The 12,229-nt window shown below is 40.6% G+C and overlaps 1 protein-coding gene across 1 annotated transcript in view; it reads right to left on the minus strand.

The window, feature by feature from the left end:
- Positions 1-6,648: 6,648 nt before the first annotated feature.
- Positions 6,649-12,229, minus strand: part of LOC103782563 (FYVE, RhoGEF and PH domain-containing protein 3-like) — a gene marked incomplete at its 5' end in the record, with an annotated part of 11,549 nt that continues 5,968 nt past the window's right edge. Inside the window, one exon of the mRNA XM_008950333.1 lies at positions 6,649-7,634. Coding sequence (XP_008948581.1) covers positions 7,410-7,634 — 225 coding nt within the window. The remainder of the gene's footprint in view (positions 7,635-12,229) is intronic.

Genomic DNA, 12,229 nt, shown 5'->3' on the forward strand with positions numbered 1-12,229 from the left:
GAGCAAGATAATTTTTTAAATTTTTTTTTTTTTTTTTTTTTTTTTTTAATTTAAATTACCTTGGTAAGCAAAAACTATTCAACTCTCTCCCCTGTTCTCCTGAAATTACTTGAAAAACATTACTCGGAAAACTAAAGACTTAAGAATTGTGCTACGGTCAGAATATCCATTTTCTATAGACTTCTAATCTCATCACATTCTCTGCAAATATTGTGATACATATTCAGTGCACAGGACAAAGCTGCTCCAGGGAGGATTCAGATCCACATAACCAAGGAAGTTACGCTCTACTGTCTCATTTTCTGCAATGACTGTAAGATGATTACATCCTTCCCTTTCACCAGAACTTTTCCTTTAACAGAGACAATACAAACTGATTGCTTTTGTATAAAACTCATTCAGAAGTCCCACCACCTCACTCACAGGAGAGCACCATCCACTTACCTTTAAGCTTTGCTTTTATGAACAACAGCAGTATGGCATAGTCCCCTTCCTATTGATACACAACAGCAGACATGGACACAACACTGTGTCATACACTACTGACAAACACAGGCCTGCCTGTTACAGTTGATTAAATCAATCCAATCTCATGCTGTCACTTAACATGACTTCAAGGACACCTCATCAGCCAACTCCAAGAATTTGATGCTTCTTGACTGGTTAACAGAGAAATTTTGAGCTTGGTTATCAAAAGGGATTTTCTCACATGAGTTGATAAGCACATAATCTATATCCAAGACCTGGGCACTCAGGTTCTGGTAATAGGTGAATTCACTCTTCCCAGGTGAATTGACTGTGCACAAGGACCAGCCGTTATTTTAGCAATGGGTGTTTTTGGCACAGACTGTGGAATATACTTCAGATTTTCCCTCTTCTGTAATACATAATTTTACGCTGAAACTAGTACATTAATGCTTCCTCACCCCAGCTGTTGAAACAACACCCATGAAGTCCTACCTAGCTCTACAAGTTGTATGACACAAGCAATGAGTTTATTTCCCTTTCATGTTGTTTACAGCACAAAGGTTTTTCCTATTTTAATTCGCTTGCTCCGTTACTGTCTTTCTCTGTGATGTAATTTCAACAACAGTTACTACCATTAACAAAGACTTATAAAAACCCAATGTACAATTTTCCTTGTGAAAAAATTAAGTGGACTGTTGTTGTGGTTTGAGGCTTGGAATGGGGTCGGGACCTTCCAGCAACTGGGAGGACCCCGGGTGGGGGTGAAACCATTGTATTCCCTCCCCTTCCTACACACACTCTGATAAGAGGCAGGGAGTGGTTTCTTGTTTCACTCCTGCCTAGGAGCTCGGAGAGGAAAGTTCTCCTTTCACTCCGTGGGGCACTGGCACCATTTCTGAGGGTTTTGTATATTTTATTTTTTGTATTATTCCCCTAATCTTTGTATATATTATTTTCCTTACCTCCCTTTTTCATTTTCTGTTCCTTGTTGAACAATATACTTCATTTTTTTTTCAAAAGTGTCTCTCTCTCTCTCGAGGGGGGGGGGGAGAGGCGAGTACATAGTTCTGTTCCATGTGGGTCCTGCCCTGAACCCCTTTGTACACGGAACCAGGACAACTGTCCACACCATGAACAGCACAATGGTACTGGAGTCCCTAAGGTAACTACCTATCCATGACTGCCTGTGAAAACATCCCAATGCTTCCAGCTTTGCCCAAGGCACCCAGATGGCTATAACTTAACACCAAAGCAACTTGGAAGTGTTGAAAATTAAACCTTCTTGAAATCCCTTTACAGCTTCAGTATAATCTGAGTCAATGCTGGGCCTTTTATCAAAGCAAAAATGTGCTGCCCAATGTAGAGAGTGAAATCAATAATGCATGCACAAGACCAACACAGAGTGTTTGATTACTTACCCAATTCAGAAGTCAGCTGGTGCTTGCTGTCACTAGTTTCACACCAACAACTGCCATCTTCAGCTTAGAATTTGAAAGCAAATTCTTCAGCACTAGAAGTGGGACAACATTGCGTTTTCCAGCTTAACCTCTTCTTTCAAGTTATAGACCACAATGGTCTCACAGGGCAAATGGCTAATTCTCAGCAAAGTGTAAAAGTCTTGACAGCTCTTGCCCATTCTGAGATGTGAGGATAACCAATTCCTTTTCTGACTTAAATATACTAGCTACAGACCAGATTTCTCTGATCTGAGCCAGGGAACGAAGAAACTCCATGAGCACCTTCCTGAAACACAGGAAAGGTACTCAACAGTTCCAAGTAAAACAGATGCACCTGGCAAAAAAATTTTGAGACTTGGAAATTAGAGCTTTCCAATGCAGCATAGACACATGAACACAGAGTCACTTTAAATTGTTGGGAATTCCATGTGTTTCCTTATCAGGCTGAACATGACTCATCGATCAGTGCACATTGCATGCATATGCTGCTCTGAAACTAGCTTTTAAACAAGCTTCCTTTGGGGTGGGACAGCGTAGATATTGAAGCAGGAGGGGACAAAAATGCTGAGAAGAGGGAAAGCTCTTTTGAAATCTACTGTCAGTCAAAACCAAATCAACATCGCAGGCCAAATCCTAGGTTCATTTAAATGCATTGGTGAAGTTCATATAATTTATTGCAGGTGAGGATTTGCTGTTTGAATTTTGAACCACTCTGATAAGACGTGTCTAAGCATCAGTCTTTGACATTGTTGATGCTAGGAGCAATTCTAAGAAGGCTTAGTTTATTTTACTGCATTTGAGCAAGTCAACCACATAAGCTGGTTATAGCTCCCCCAAACTCTGTTTCAGAGACAGCGAAGAGAATTCTTCCTCGAGTCTAATGTCCTATGATCATAGATCACACTGCTTTCTGAAAAGCCTGTTTTATCATTATTTCATTTTCCAGCAAAATGCAATGAATTGGCTCTGCCAAGCTTAACTGGGTCTGCAGAGTGCCCAGCCAAGTGAAAATCCAGACAAAAGCACAAACCCAACGGAAAACCTTGCCATCACCGATATGGGCTGATGAACACAAAAAGAGAAATGTAAAAATGGGAGATGCTTGTTTGCAGGATATCTAGTCAATTATGTTTAGCAGCTAAATGTTTCATGCTGCTGGTGAAAGAGAATGAGGGAAGTAAAGCTGCTGTCAGATAGGTTAACCACCAACTTTTATCTACAGTTTCAGTATTGCTGGGCAGCTCTTTCTGGGAAACTATGCTAGGATGCAATACAGGCAAGAAACCCCCTAATCATTTGTTACATCATCCCAAAGAACAAGAAACAAGTATTGCTTGCTTTCATATGAATAAGATCTACTACAAAGTAATATTTATGTCATTGTGTCTTGGAGCTCAATTTTGTTCCTTGGTAAATGCCTGCTAAACGGATGATTTGATTGTCTTATTTTTAAACAAACCAAATAAATGAAAAATTATAATCTATTAATTTCAGAGCTTGATCAAAACAAACATAACAGTTCATTCAGAAAAAAATGACACTTTTAGCTTTATCATTTAACATCAATTTTTTTCCATTAACAGCCGAAATAGTTGAAATGCAGCATCCTATATCAGAAGTAAGAGATCTCCTTCTCCTTTCCTGAACCATTCCAAAATAATCCTGACATTTGTATCACCCTTCTCTGAGCTACTCAGTCACATATGATCGAGCCATTTATGTAACTGATTTACTGGAAGGATGACTGGAATAACAAAACTTAGCAGACTTAAGAAACCTTTCACTGTAATTAATGTGGCTCTCAGAGACAAATACACCAGATACAGCTTTGGGTTTATGAAAAATGTGTTTGCGTAGAAGGTTGGTCAGAAATGACGTGTTACTTTCAAAACCTGAAAATCAACAAAAACCACCTTATACAATGATCAGAGACAGTGTTGGGAGGTTTCTGTACTGTATTCTTCTGTTCTATAGTGTCCTGTGTTCACAAGCAGCTGGGAGGGGCCACAGCCAGGATAATCAACCGAGCCAGCCGATGCGATATCCAATACCATACTGACATCATGCCTGCTATATAAGAGGAGGGCTGGCCCTGAGAAGCAGTGCCTGTTTTCAGCCTGTGGCTTCAGCATGCGGCTGGAGCAGGGTAACTGCATCTCTGGTACTGGTAGTGCCTCATGGTTTATATCACTCACTCTGTATTATTTCATTAATATTCTTGTTATCACTGTCATTTCTTCTCTCTTTGTGTTGCTCTATTAAACTGTACTTATCTCAACCCACAGGGTTTCATCTGTTTCTCCTGATTCTCCTTCCCATCCCCCAGGGGAGGTGTAGAGGAGCAGTGGGCAAGTAGCTGCATGGTGTTTAGTTGCCATCTTTAGCTGAACCATGACATATAGGAAGACGATAGCTACAACATGATAACATTTCTCCTCTTTTGCATATGCAACTATTTGTGGGAGTGAGCATGCATCTTAGATCTATAAGATACTACAAACAGAAGTGATAATACAACAAGTAAAGATTAAAACTAAGGGGGTAAGCCAAATGTCTGTAAAGTTCATTTTAATTGTTTCTTATACTAATCCAAATACTGCATAGGGCAGTATTTAATATATAACGCTGCATATGTTTTTACCCACGTTTTGCATTGTTCTGTAGACGGCAACATATTCCACTAACTTTATATGCATCTGCCTTTGCAGGATCTTTTCTTTCCATCACTAAAGACTGATCACCATCTCCCTTGTCCCACTGACCAACACTGTCAGGTTCTCAGTCGCAACACTTCATTCAACAGGTCATTTAAATAAAATATTCTAGTTTCACCAAAAGAAAACTAAGGCTGATGACAGCCTCACATAACCACCCTGATTCTGGACCCTAACCACCCATATCCCCAAGAAAGAGCATTGCATGAGAGGAAACGATGCTTTCTGATGCTTTCCCCAGAGCCTTCCCAAACCCCATCAACTGCCAGCCAGGGACCAACTGAGGTTTACAATTTGAGTGAAAAGCTTTTAAACAAAATTGGGAGAAAGAAGATTTTTGGAAACTCAGGGATCCCTGCTTGGCTTAGCTGATTGCAATTTTGGCATGCCTCTCTATCATATGAACTAGATTGCCATCATCTCAAGCCTTCTTTTATGTTCCTAAGTTGGTTTGTTTTTGTGTTTTGTTTTGTTTTGTTTTGGTTCGTTGGTTTATTCTGTTTTAAGACAGAAAAAAAAGAAGAAAGCAGTTTATTTCCTTGATGTGGCAGGATATATTAACCAGGATTCAAGGAAGTCTGCAGTGATTATTCCCTGTATTCTTAAAAGATGTGCTTTTAACATTCAAGTGCTTTGAAAGATCCCAGGATCATGTTCCCAAGCTTTGTATCATTGGCTTCATTTATGTAAATGACATGTGTCCCAAGGACAGGAAAAAATAATCCAAAGCCTGAATAATGCCCCAAAAGGGGAGAGCTTGCTCACTCCAATACAATGCAGCTCTAACTGTGGTCAACAGAGACTGTTCCTTCAGCTTCACCAGGAGCTAAATCAGGCTTTGAAAAAAGAGAAAGATAATACTGTCCATTGGAGAGGTATCACTGATTTGACAACAATCATATTGCTGACTAGGACCGAGGGAATGAGATCTCAATCTGTAACACTATTCGCTGTTTCATTTTAGTTTCTAGGCTAAGCATTTTTAGGCTGTAATGAACAAGAGCAGAGCTCTGGATCTGCAATGGACTTATACCAGTTTTCCAGACACAGTTTAACTTGCTGACTTTAAACTATAAAAGCTCTTGATTTGGAGCTTAGTCATAAAGCAGAGATTCCCCAGGCAGGTTCCTTGCCGTGTCTCCTGAAAGTAGAACGACAAATACTGGAAACAGAGTTGCTGCATGAGAACTGTGACACAAATACCCATGGGTGCCATCATGTGTTAACACTGCAGGTACACTACAAATACTTTTTATAATTTATTTTTTTAGAAGGTGGATAGACGAACATAAAATCATTAGATATGTATTTTGACATAGTTATTTAAAAAAAAAAATGGAGAAAAATTGCAAACAAGTGTACTAAAGTTTTTTTTTTCTTGGTTAATAATAATAGAAAATTAAAGATGTATTAAGATTCATTAATTTTGTTGTGGCTTACCATTCTCCCTTCCAATTGAAGTGATGCAGATAACTAATTTTCACAATCCTAAGAAACTCTGGCTGTATGGAGGAGCTCTTTCTACCAATATCAGTAAATGTAGAAGGCTGAAGAGGAAACAAGTTAAACCAAGCCATTTAAAAATACAGTACCGTGACAGATTTTATTTCATTTTAATAAGTACTACATGCTTACTGATACTAAGATCAGATATGCCTTTTCTGTTTGTTTGTATTGGTTTTTTGTTTGTGTTGCTTTGGTTTAAACCTGTATTATATGTTGACCTAAAGGCTGCTGTGCCTTGGAAATCCGGCTCAGGAGTTAAATGCATGAACTTTTATTTAAATAGATTTAAGTCTGAAAATAAGACAAATACAGGTGAACAGGAAAATCAAATTACAAATTCAGTTCATACAAATATCTCTTATTCTATGCACTAAAACCTGTTAATTAGCTGAGATCTTTTAAAAATTATTAAAATACTTATGAAACATTATTTACAAATTATATAAATAAATCCTAGGTCACTTAAATTAACCAATACAACAAAAAAGTCACCTTTTTGTACTGTGGGTACTAAAAATGTTCTTGTTTATTGATCATAACCCAGTTTGCAGTATAAAACGTCTGTTCACTTACATCAAAATGGGTTCAAATAGAAGGAAGGAAAGTATTGGCTTCAAAAGAAAAAAAAACAATATCATAAATGCTTAAAATCAATGAGGCTTCTTAATGTTCTTTTCTGCACAGACTGCAGGCATTTTTAGAAGTCCCTTCTACAGTATTTGTCTTGTGAACAGGTCATCTCAAAATAGCAGAGACATAGTTTTAGCAAAGGGAAAACATCCAGTACATTGCTCACACTTCACAAAGACTTTTTATCAGGAGGCAAAAGACAGAGAATGGAATGTCAGTGGCCAGCACAAGCCTTTACAACATTTAACTTAAAAGGCAGCAGTTATATAACTACTCACAGACTATACACATCCTGCACTGAGCAGCAATCAAAAGGACTGGAAAATATACATTTAGGAAGTCAAGAGACTAATGGTTTTCCATTACCTTTGTTAAAATTAATGCTTTTCTCCTTGTCTTAATTTTTTTAGAACCAGCATCTACACCACCACCAACTACAACTACCTTTTCCTTTAACATAATATATGTCAGGTAACTACTTCACGTGAGAAATGTACAATAAAAGGAGAGAAACCACTGAATTTCCTATGCAGACACATGAAAATATAAAGCCATACAGATTCCAAAGTGCCATGAATACCAAATTCAAGTGATAGTTTATAGCATGTAGGAAAGAAACTAAATGGAACTTGCTCTATGGGTTGCCAAGCCCTTCAGCTGGATCTTCAGTTTCCCCTTTGGCTGCTTTGGTGAGAATTTCCATCCATTTTACCTGCAGTTCTTCATCTTCTGCACTGAAATATAGAGTTTGCTGGGACTGGTAAAGTTTAAAAACATGCTTCACTTCAAACTTCTCACCAGAACCTGGTAAACTGACTTCGTATCCAGGCAAAGGAACAGGACGTGGGCTCCGTCCATCCTAAAGAAGAACAAAGGCAAGAATTGAGCAACAAGGGGTATTTGAAATGAAAAGAGCAGGGGTATAGTGTGCAGGGAAGAAAGATTTCCTCTCAACGAGATTAAAGAAACATCTGTTTCAAACAGCTTAAAATTCACGTTGAAGTAACTAAAATATGATTGGAGATGCACTACCCTACACCTGCAGCATGGTCACCAGACATGTGCTCAGGCTAGGCAGCTACACCATAACCCTCACTAAACTGGAGTGTCTCGATACATGCTGCTGGCTGACAAGCCCTGGGTGCTGGAGCCACAGCCAGCCAGCCCTGCCCGCATGTGAACACCCACCCACACTTCAAAAAGGACAGGAGTGCAGCTCCAGAGTACATGTGCATTCAGCTCCTTGTTCAAACTGTAGCAGAGAAATCAGTGAAGCAGCAGTTATCAACTGCTTCACTTAAAACAGTAAATGGGAATTACTTATTTGTGCTTTATAGGCTTTTTATGGGCTTGAGTTGCATCAGGGGAGATTTTGATTAGATATTAGGAAGACTTTCTTTCCTGCAAGAGTGGTAAGGCATTGGAATAGACTGCCCATGGAGGTGGTGGAGTCCCCCATCCCTAGAAGGGTTCAAAAAAATGTGTGGATGTGGCAATTCAGGATACGGTTTAGTGGTCAGGGTAGTGTTGGGTTGATGGTTGGACTTGAGAATCTCGGAGGTCTTTTCCAACCTTAATGATTCTACAATTTATTCTTCTTAGTTAACAGATTCCTTTTCACAGTAGGAATACCGACCCAGCAGTGACATGGCTGAGGATTTTCATGTCATTTCACATAACTTCATGCATGTTGTCTTTTCCAAAAAACCCCTTTGCATTAGGTACAGGCAATCAGATCTGGCCGAGAATAGTTTAGTGTAATCCTTTTGAATCTTCTGGGACATTTGTAAGATTGCTTAAAAGAAGATAAGCAGAGCTTATTTGTGAGACACTCAAAGACAAGTACCAGAGAAAAGACATAAAAGAGAGTTTCAGGTTTTAAATCCATCAGTGATCCTTCTCATAAGGTCTTGGGTTATTTATGATGCCTTTCAGAATTGTCAAGGAAGAAAGAAAAAAAAAAACAAAACAAATCCCAAACAGTAGTTACTTTTGACAGATGGGCCCCTCAGTGGATACGGAATTGGTTGGATGCTCGCACTCAAAAAGTTAAGGTCAACAGCTTGATGTCCGAGTGGAGACCAGTGATGAGTGGTGCTCCTCAAGGATCAGTACTGGTGCCGTTTGGCATCTTTGTTGGCAAGATGGACAGTGAGACCAAGTGACCAAGTGCAATCTCAGCAAGTCTGCTGACGACATCAAGCTATGTGGTACAGCTGACAAGCTGGGGGGAAGGGATGACATCCAGAGGGACCCAGATAGGCTTGAGAGGTGGGCCTGTACAAGCCTCATGAAGTTCAATAAGGCCAAGTACAAGGTCCTGCACCTAGGCTGGGGCAATGCCAAGCACAAATACAGGCTGGGTGATGAGTGTATTGAGAGCAGCCCTGTAGAGAAGGTCTTAGAGGGGTTGGTGGATGGCAAGCTGGCTATGTGCGCTCTCAGCCCAGAAGGCAAATTGCATCAAAAGAAGTATGACTGGTAGGTTGAAGGCTGTGATTCTTCCCCTCTGCTCCACTCTCATGAGACCCCACCTGGAGTACTGTGTCTAGCTCTGGGGACCCTGGCATAAGACAGATATGGACCTGCTTGAGCAGGTCCAGGAGGCCATAAAGATGATCAGGGGGCTAAAGCACCTTCCCTGTGAGGACAGGCTGAGAACGATGGGATATTCAGCCTGCAGAAGAGAAGGCTCTGGGCAGACCTTAGAGTGGTCTTCCAGTACTTGAAGGGGGCCTACAGGAAAGCTACAGAGCAGTTCTTTAGCAAGGAGTGTAGCAAAAGGATGAGGGGTAACAGAAAGAGGGTATGTAAACCTGAAAGAGGGTATGTAAACCTGAAAGAGGGTACATAGAGTAGATTATTAGGAAGAAATTCTTAACTGTGAGGGTGGTGAAACACTGGAGGAGGTTGCCCAGAGAGGCTGTGCATATTCCATCCCTGGAGGCATTCAAGGCCAGCTTGGACAAGAAACCTCATCTAGAGGAAAGGGGGTTGGAACTAGATGATCTTTGAGGTCCCTTCCAACACAAACCATTCTATGATGCTCAGATTCTTGAATATCCTTTAAAGGCAAGATTAATTTACAGATCTAAGGAGCAATACAGCTCTCTAACAGTCACATCTTGACCGTGAACTAGCTTCTCTACTAAGCTCTCAGGAATGGCAAGGCAGGGTGTGCCATAATCAAGCAACTCATTTTAGCTAATGCCAGCAAAGTATTTTCAAAGGCAGGTCCCCAAGCTGGAGTCTAAACCACACAGGCAGCAAGTGTCTGTAAGAAGATGTTGTCTCTTGTAGCAGCTACTTGTGTAGCAACCTCATGCCAAAATTAATGAGGCATCCCACAAAGAGGTGGCGAAGTCATTCTTTTGTCACCCCATACTGAATAGAGATGACTTAGAACATTGGGAAGGGGACCACAGCTCTGAGAACAATGGGAAAATAAAATATTTTTTTTTAAAAGTCTACTTTTCTAACTCTTAGGCTACAGCAATTCAAATTTCAGAACTGCTCATAACAATGAAAAAGCATACATTAACTAGAGGGGTAAAAAATACAGTCAAAAACATGTCTGCACATTTTATTAAATCAATACAGGCTTCTTGATTTATTAATCTACTACTTACTACCATTATGCAAAAGCACAAGACACCATCTACTTGAACACCAAGCATTGTGCAAGGAGGTTTATAGCAGCTTTAAGTCAAACACTGAAGCATTCAGTTCCTGTTTTGAGTGTAAGCAGCAGTTTTAAAAGCTGCACAAAATTAAAGACTCCATAGCCATCTCCGTGTAAACAGGGAGGTCTTGCACATGGGGAAGTTGAACCGGCATGTAGCTCTAGACCTGCATATGAGCAAATATGGGACTGATGAACACAAAATGCACAAGACTAATTCCTGTAAAATCACTGATCCTTAAGCTTGAGGTGGTTTTTACCTACAAGCAAACCCTTGTAATTTCACTCAGATAAACATGATGAACAGCTGCAGAAGTTCTGTGTCAGTTTGAGGATGAAGAAAATTGGTGTGATTTCCGTAGCTAAATTAGCTGTGAATTTTATCCTCATGTAAGACTTAAACACTGAGCACTCAGGAGTTCAGAGCTTGGCTAACTCTGTTGGTAGAGGATGAGAGCCTTGATTCTTAGGGTTGTGGGTTGGAGCCCCATGTTTGGCACCAAAAAGACTGTGGTGCTTTAGCCCCAGGCGGGATCCGGGCACCACATGGCTGCTCATTCACCCCACCCCCGACACAGAAGGGAGAAAAGGGAGACAAATACAAACCCCCATGTCATTGGTCAGCCTGGCAGCGAATAGCCCCCAGCTGGCCCGGCTGTTTGCCTGGCTGGAGCTCCTGCCCGACTGCAGGGGAAAACCAACAAGGACAACTATGTAAACCAGACCTGACAAGAACATTGGGTTAATATCAAGGAATGGGATTTGCTTTGTAATTTTTTCCCTCCAGTTGTATGCAAACTGGAGAAAGTATGCTTTCTTCCTGCTCTACTGGGAGATTTATCTCACATGTGAAATAGCTGAGGATGCCAATGACTAAATTTAATTGTCATAAAAATCAATAATCAGTGTCAAAGGTAACTTTTTCCCCTAAAAAAAATAGGATCTTACTAATAACATCCACAGAGACTCAAGATCAAACTTGGCATGACATGGAACAAAGAACATAGTATCTGAAGCACAGAAGCTCCTCCAGCTTCCAACCCTGGCATTGCACAACTGTCAGGAGAGGGCCTGGAGAAACGAGCACCATTCTGCTGTGCACTAGATACAGCTGTTTTATGTCCTGTGGGTTATTATTTGTGCTGTCCTGAGACAACTGGTTGGATGCTACGAGAAATTATCTTTTTAGGTCATACCATCAAAGAGGCATTGCTTCCTCTCAACTCCTCATTCTGGTCATCTCTTAGAAGACATATGTTGCCCCTGGGTGAGGAAGGCCAAAGACTTTAGACCTCTCTCCCTCTCATCCCACTCTCCTCCTCCAACCTTTCCTGTGTGAGACACATTGGTTTGGTCTGTATGGGCTACAGGGCGTGTGCTGGTCCTTTGCTGAGGCATGGGCAACAAACGTCAGTTGAGAAGTTATGCAGTGAAACCCTTCTTTCAGATTTGCTTTTTAAAGCTTTTTTCCACTTCTCCAGCCTCTGACCCCAGAGAGATCTAAAGACTGGGTTTGTTGCATCTGTTTTAGTGCTTCGTCTGAGGCTGTTTGCTTTTTCAACTTGCAATTGCAGTCATGCATCTCCTCCTGACAAAAAGTGAAGTCAGGTAGCTCGTTGCCTGTGGGACCAATTGGAAGCTTACTCTGTGTGTGGTTTGAAGCCCAGACAAAGCCACGTGGGTCATGTGTGGAGCTCCAAATTCAAACTTTCAGTCTCTTGAGAACTACACTTATGATGTTACACACACTTGTTTAAAATCAAAGGTGTTCC

This window comes from Merops nubicus, unplaced genomic scaffold (genome assembly GCF_000691845.1).
Source record: "Merops nubicus isolate BGI_N331 unplaced genomic scaffold, ASM69184v1 scaffold11662, whole genome shotgun sequence".
NCBI classification, from domain to species: domain Eukaryota; kingdom Metazoa; phylum Chordata; class Aves; order Coraciiformes; family Meropidae; genus Merops; species Merops nubicus.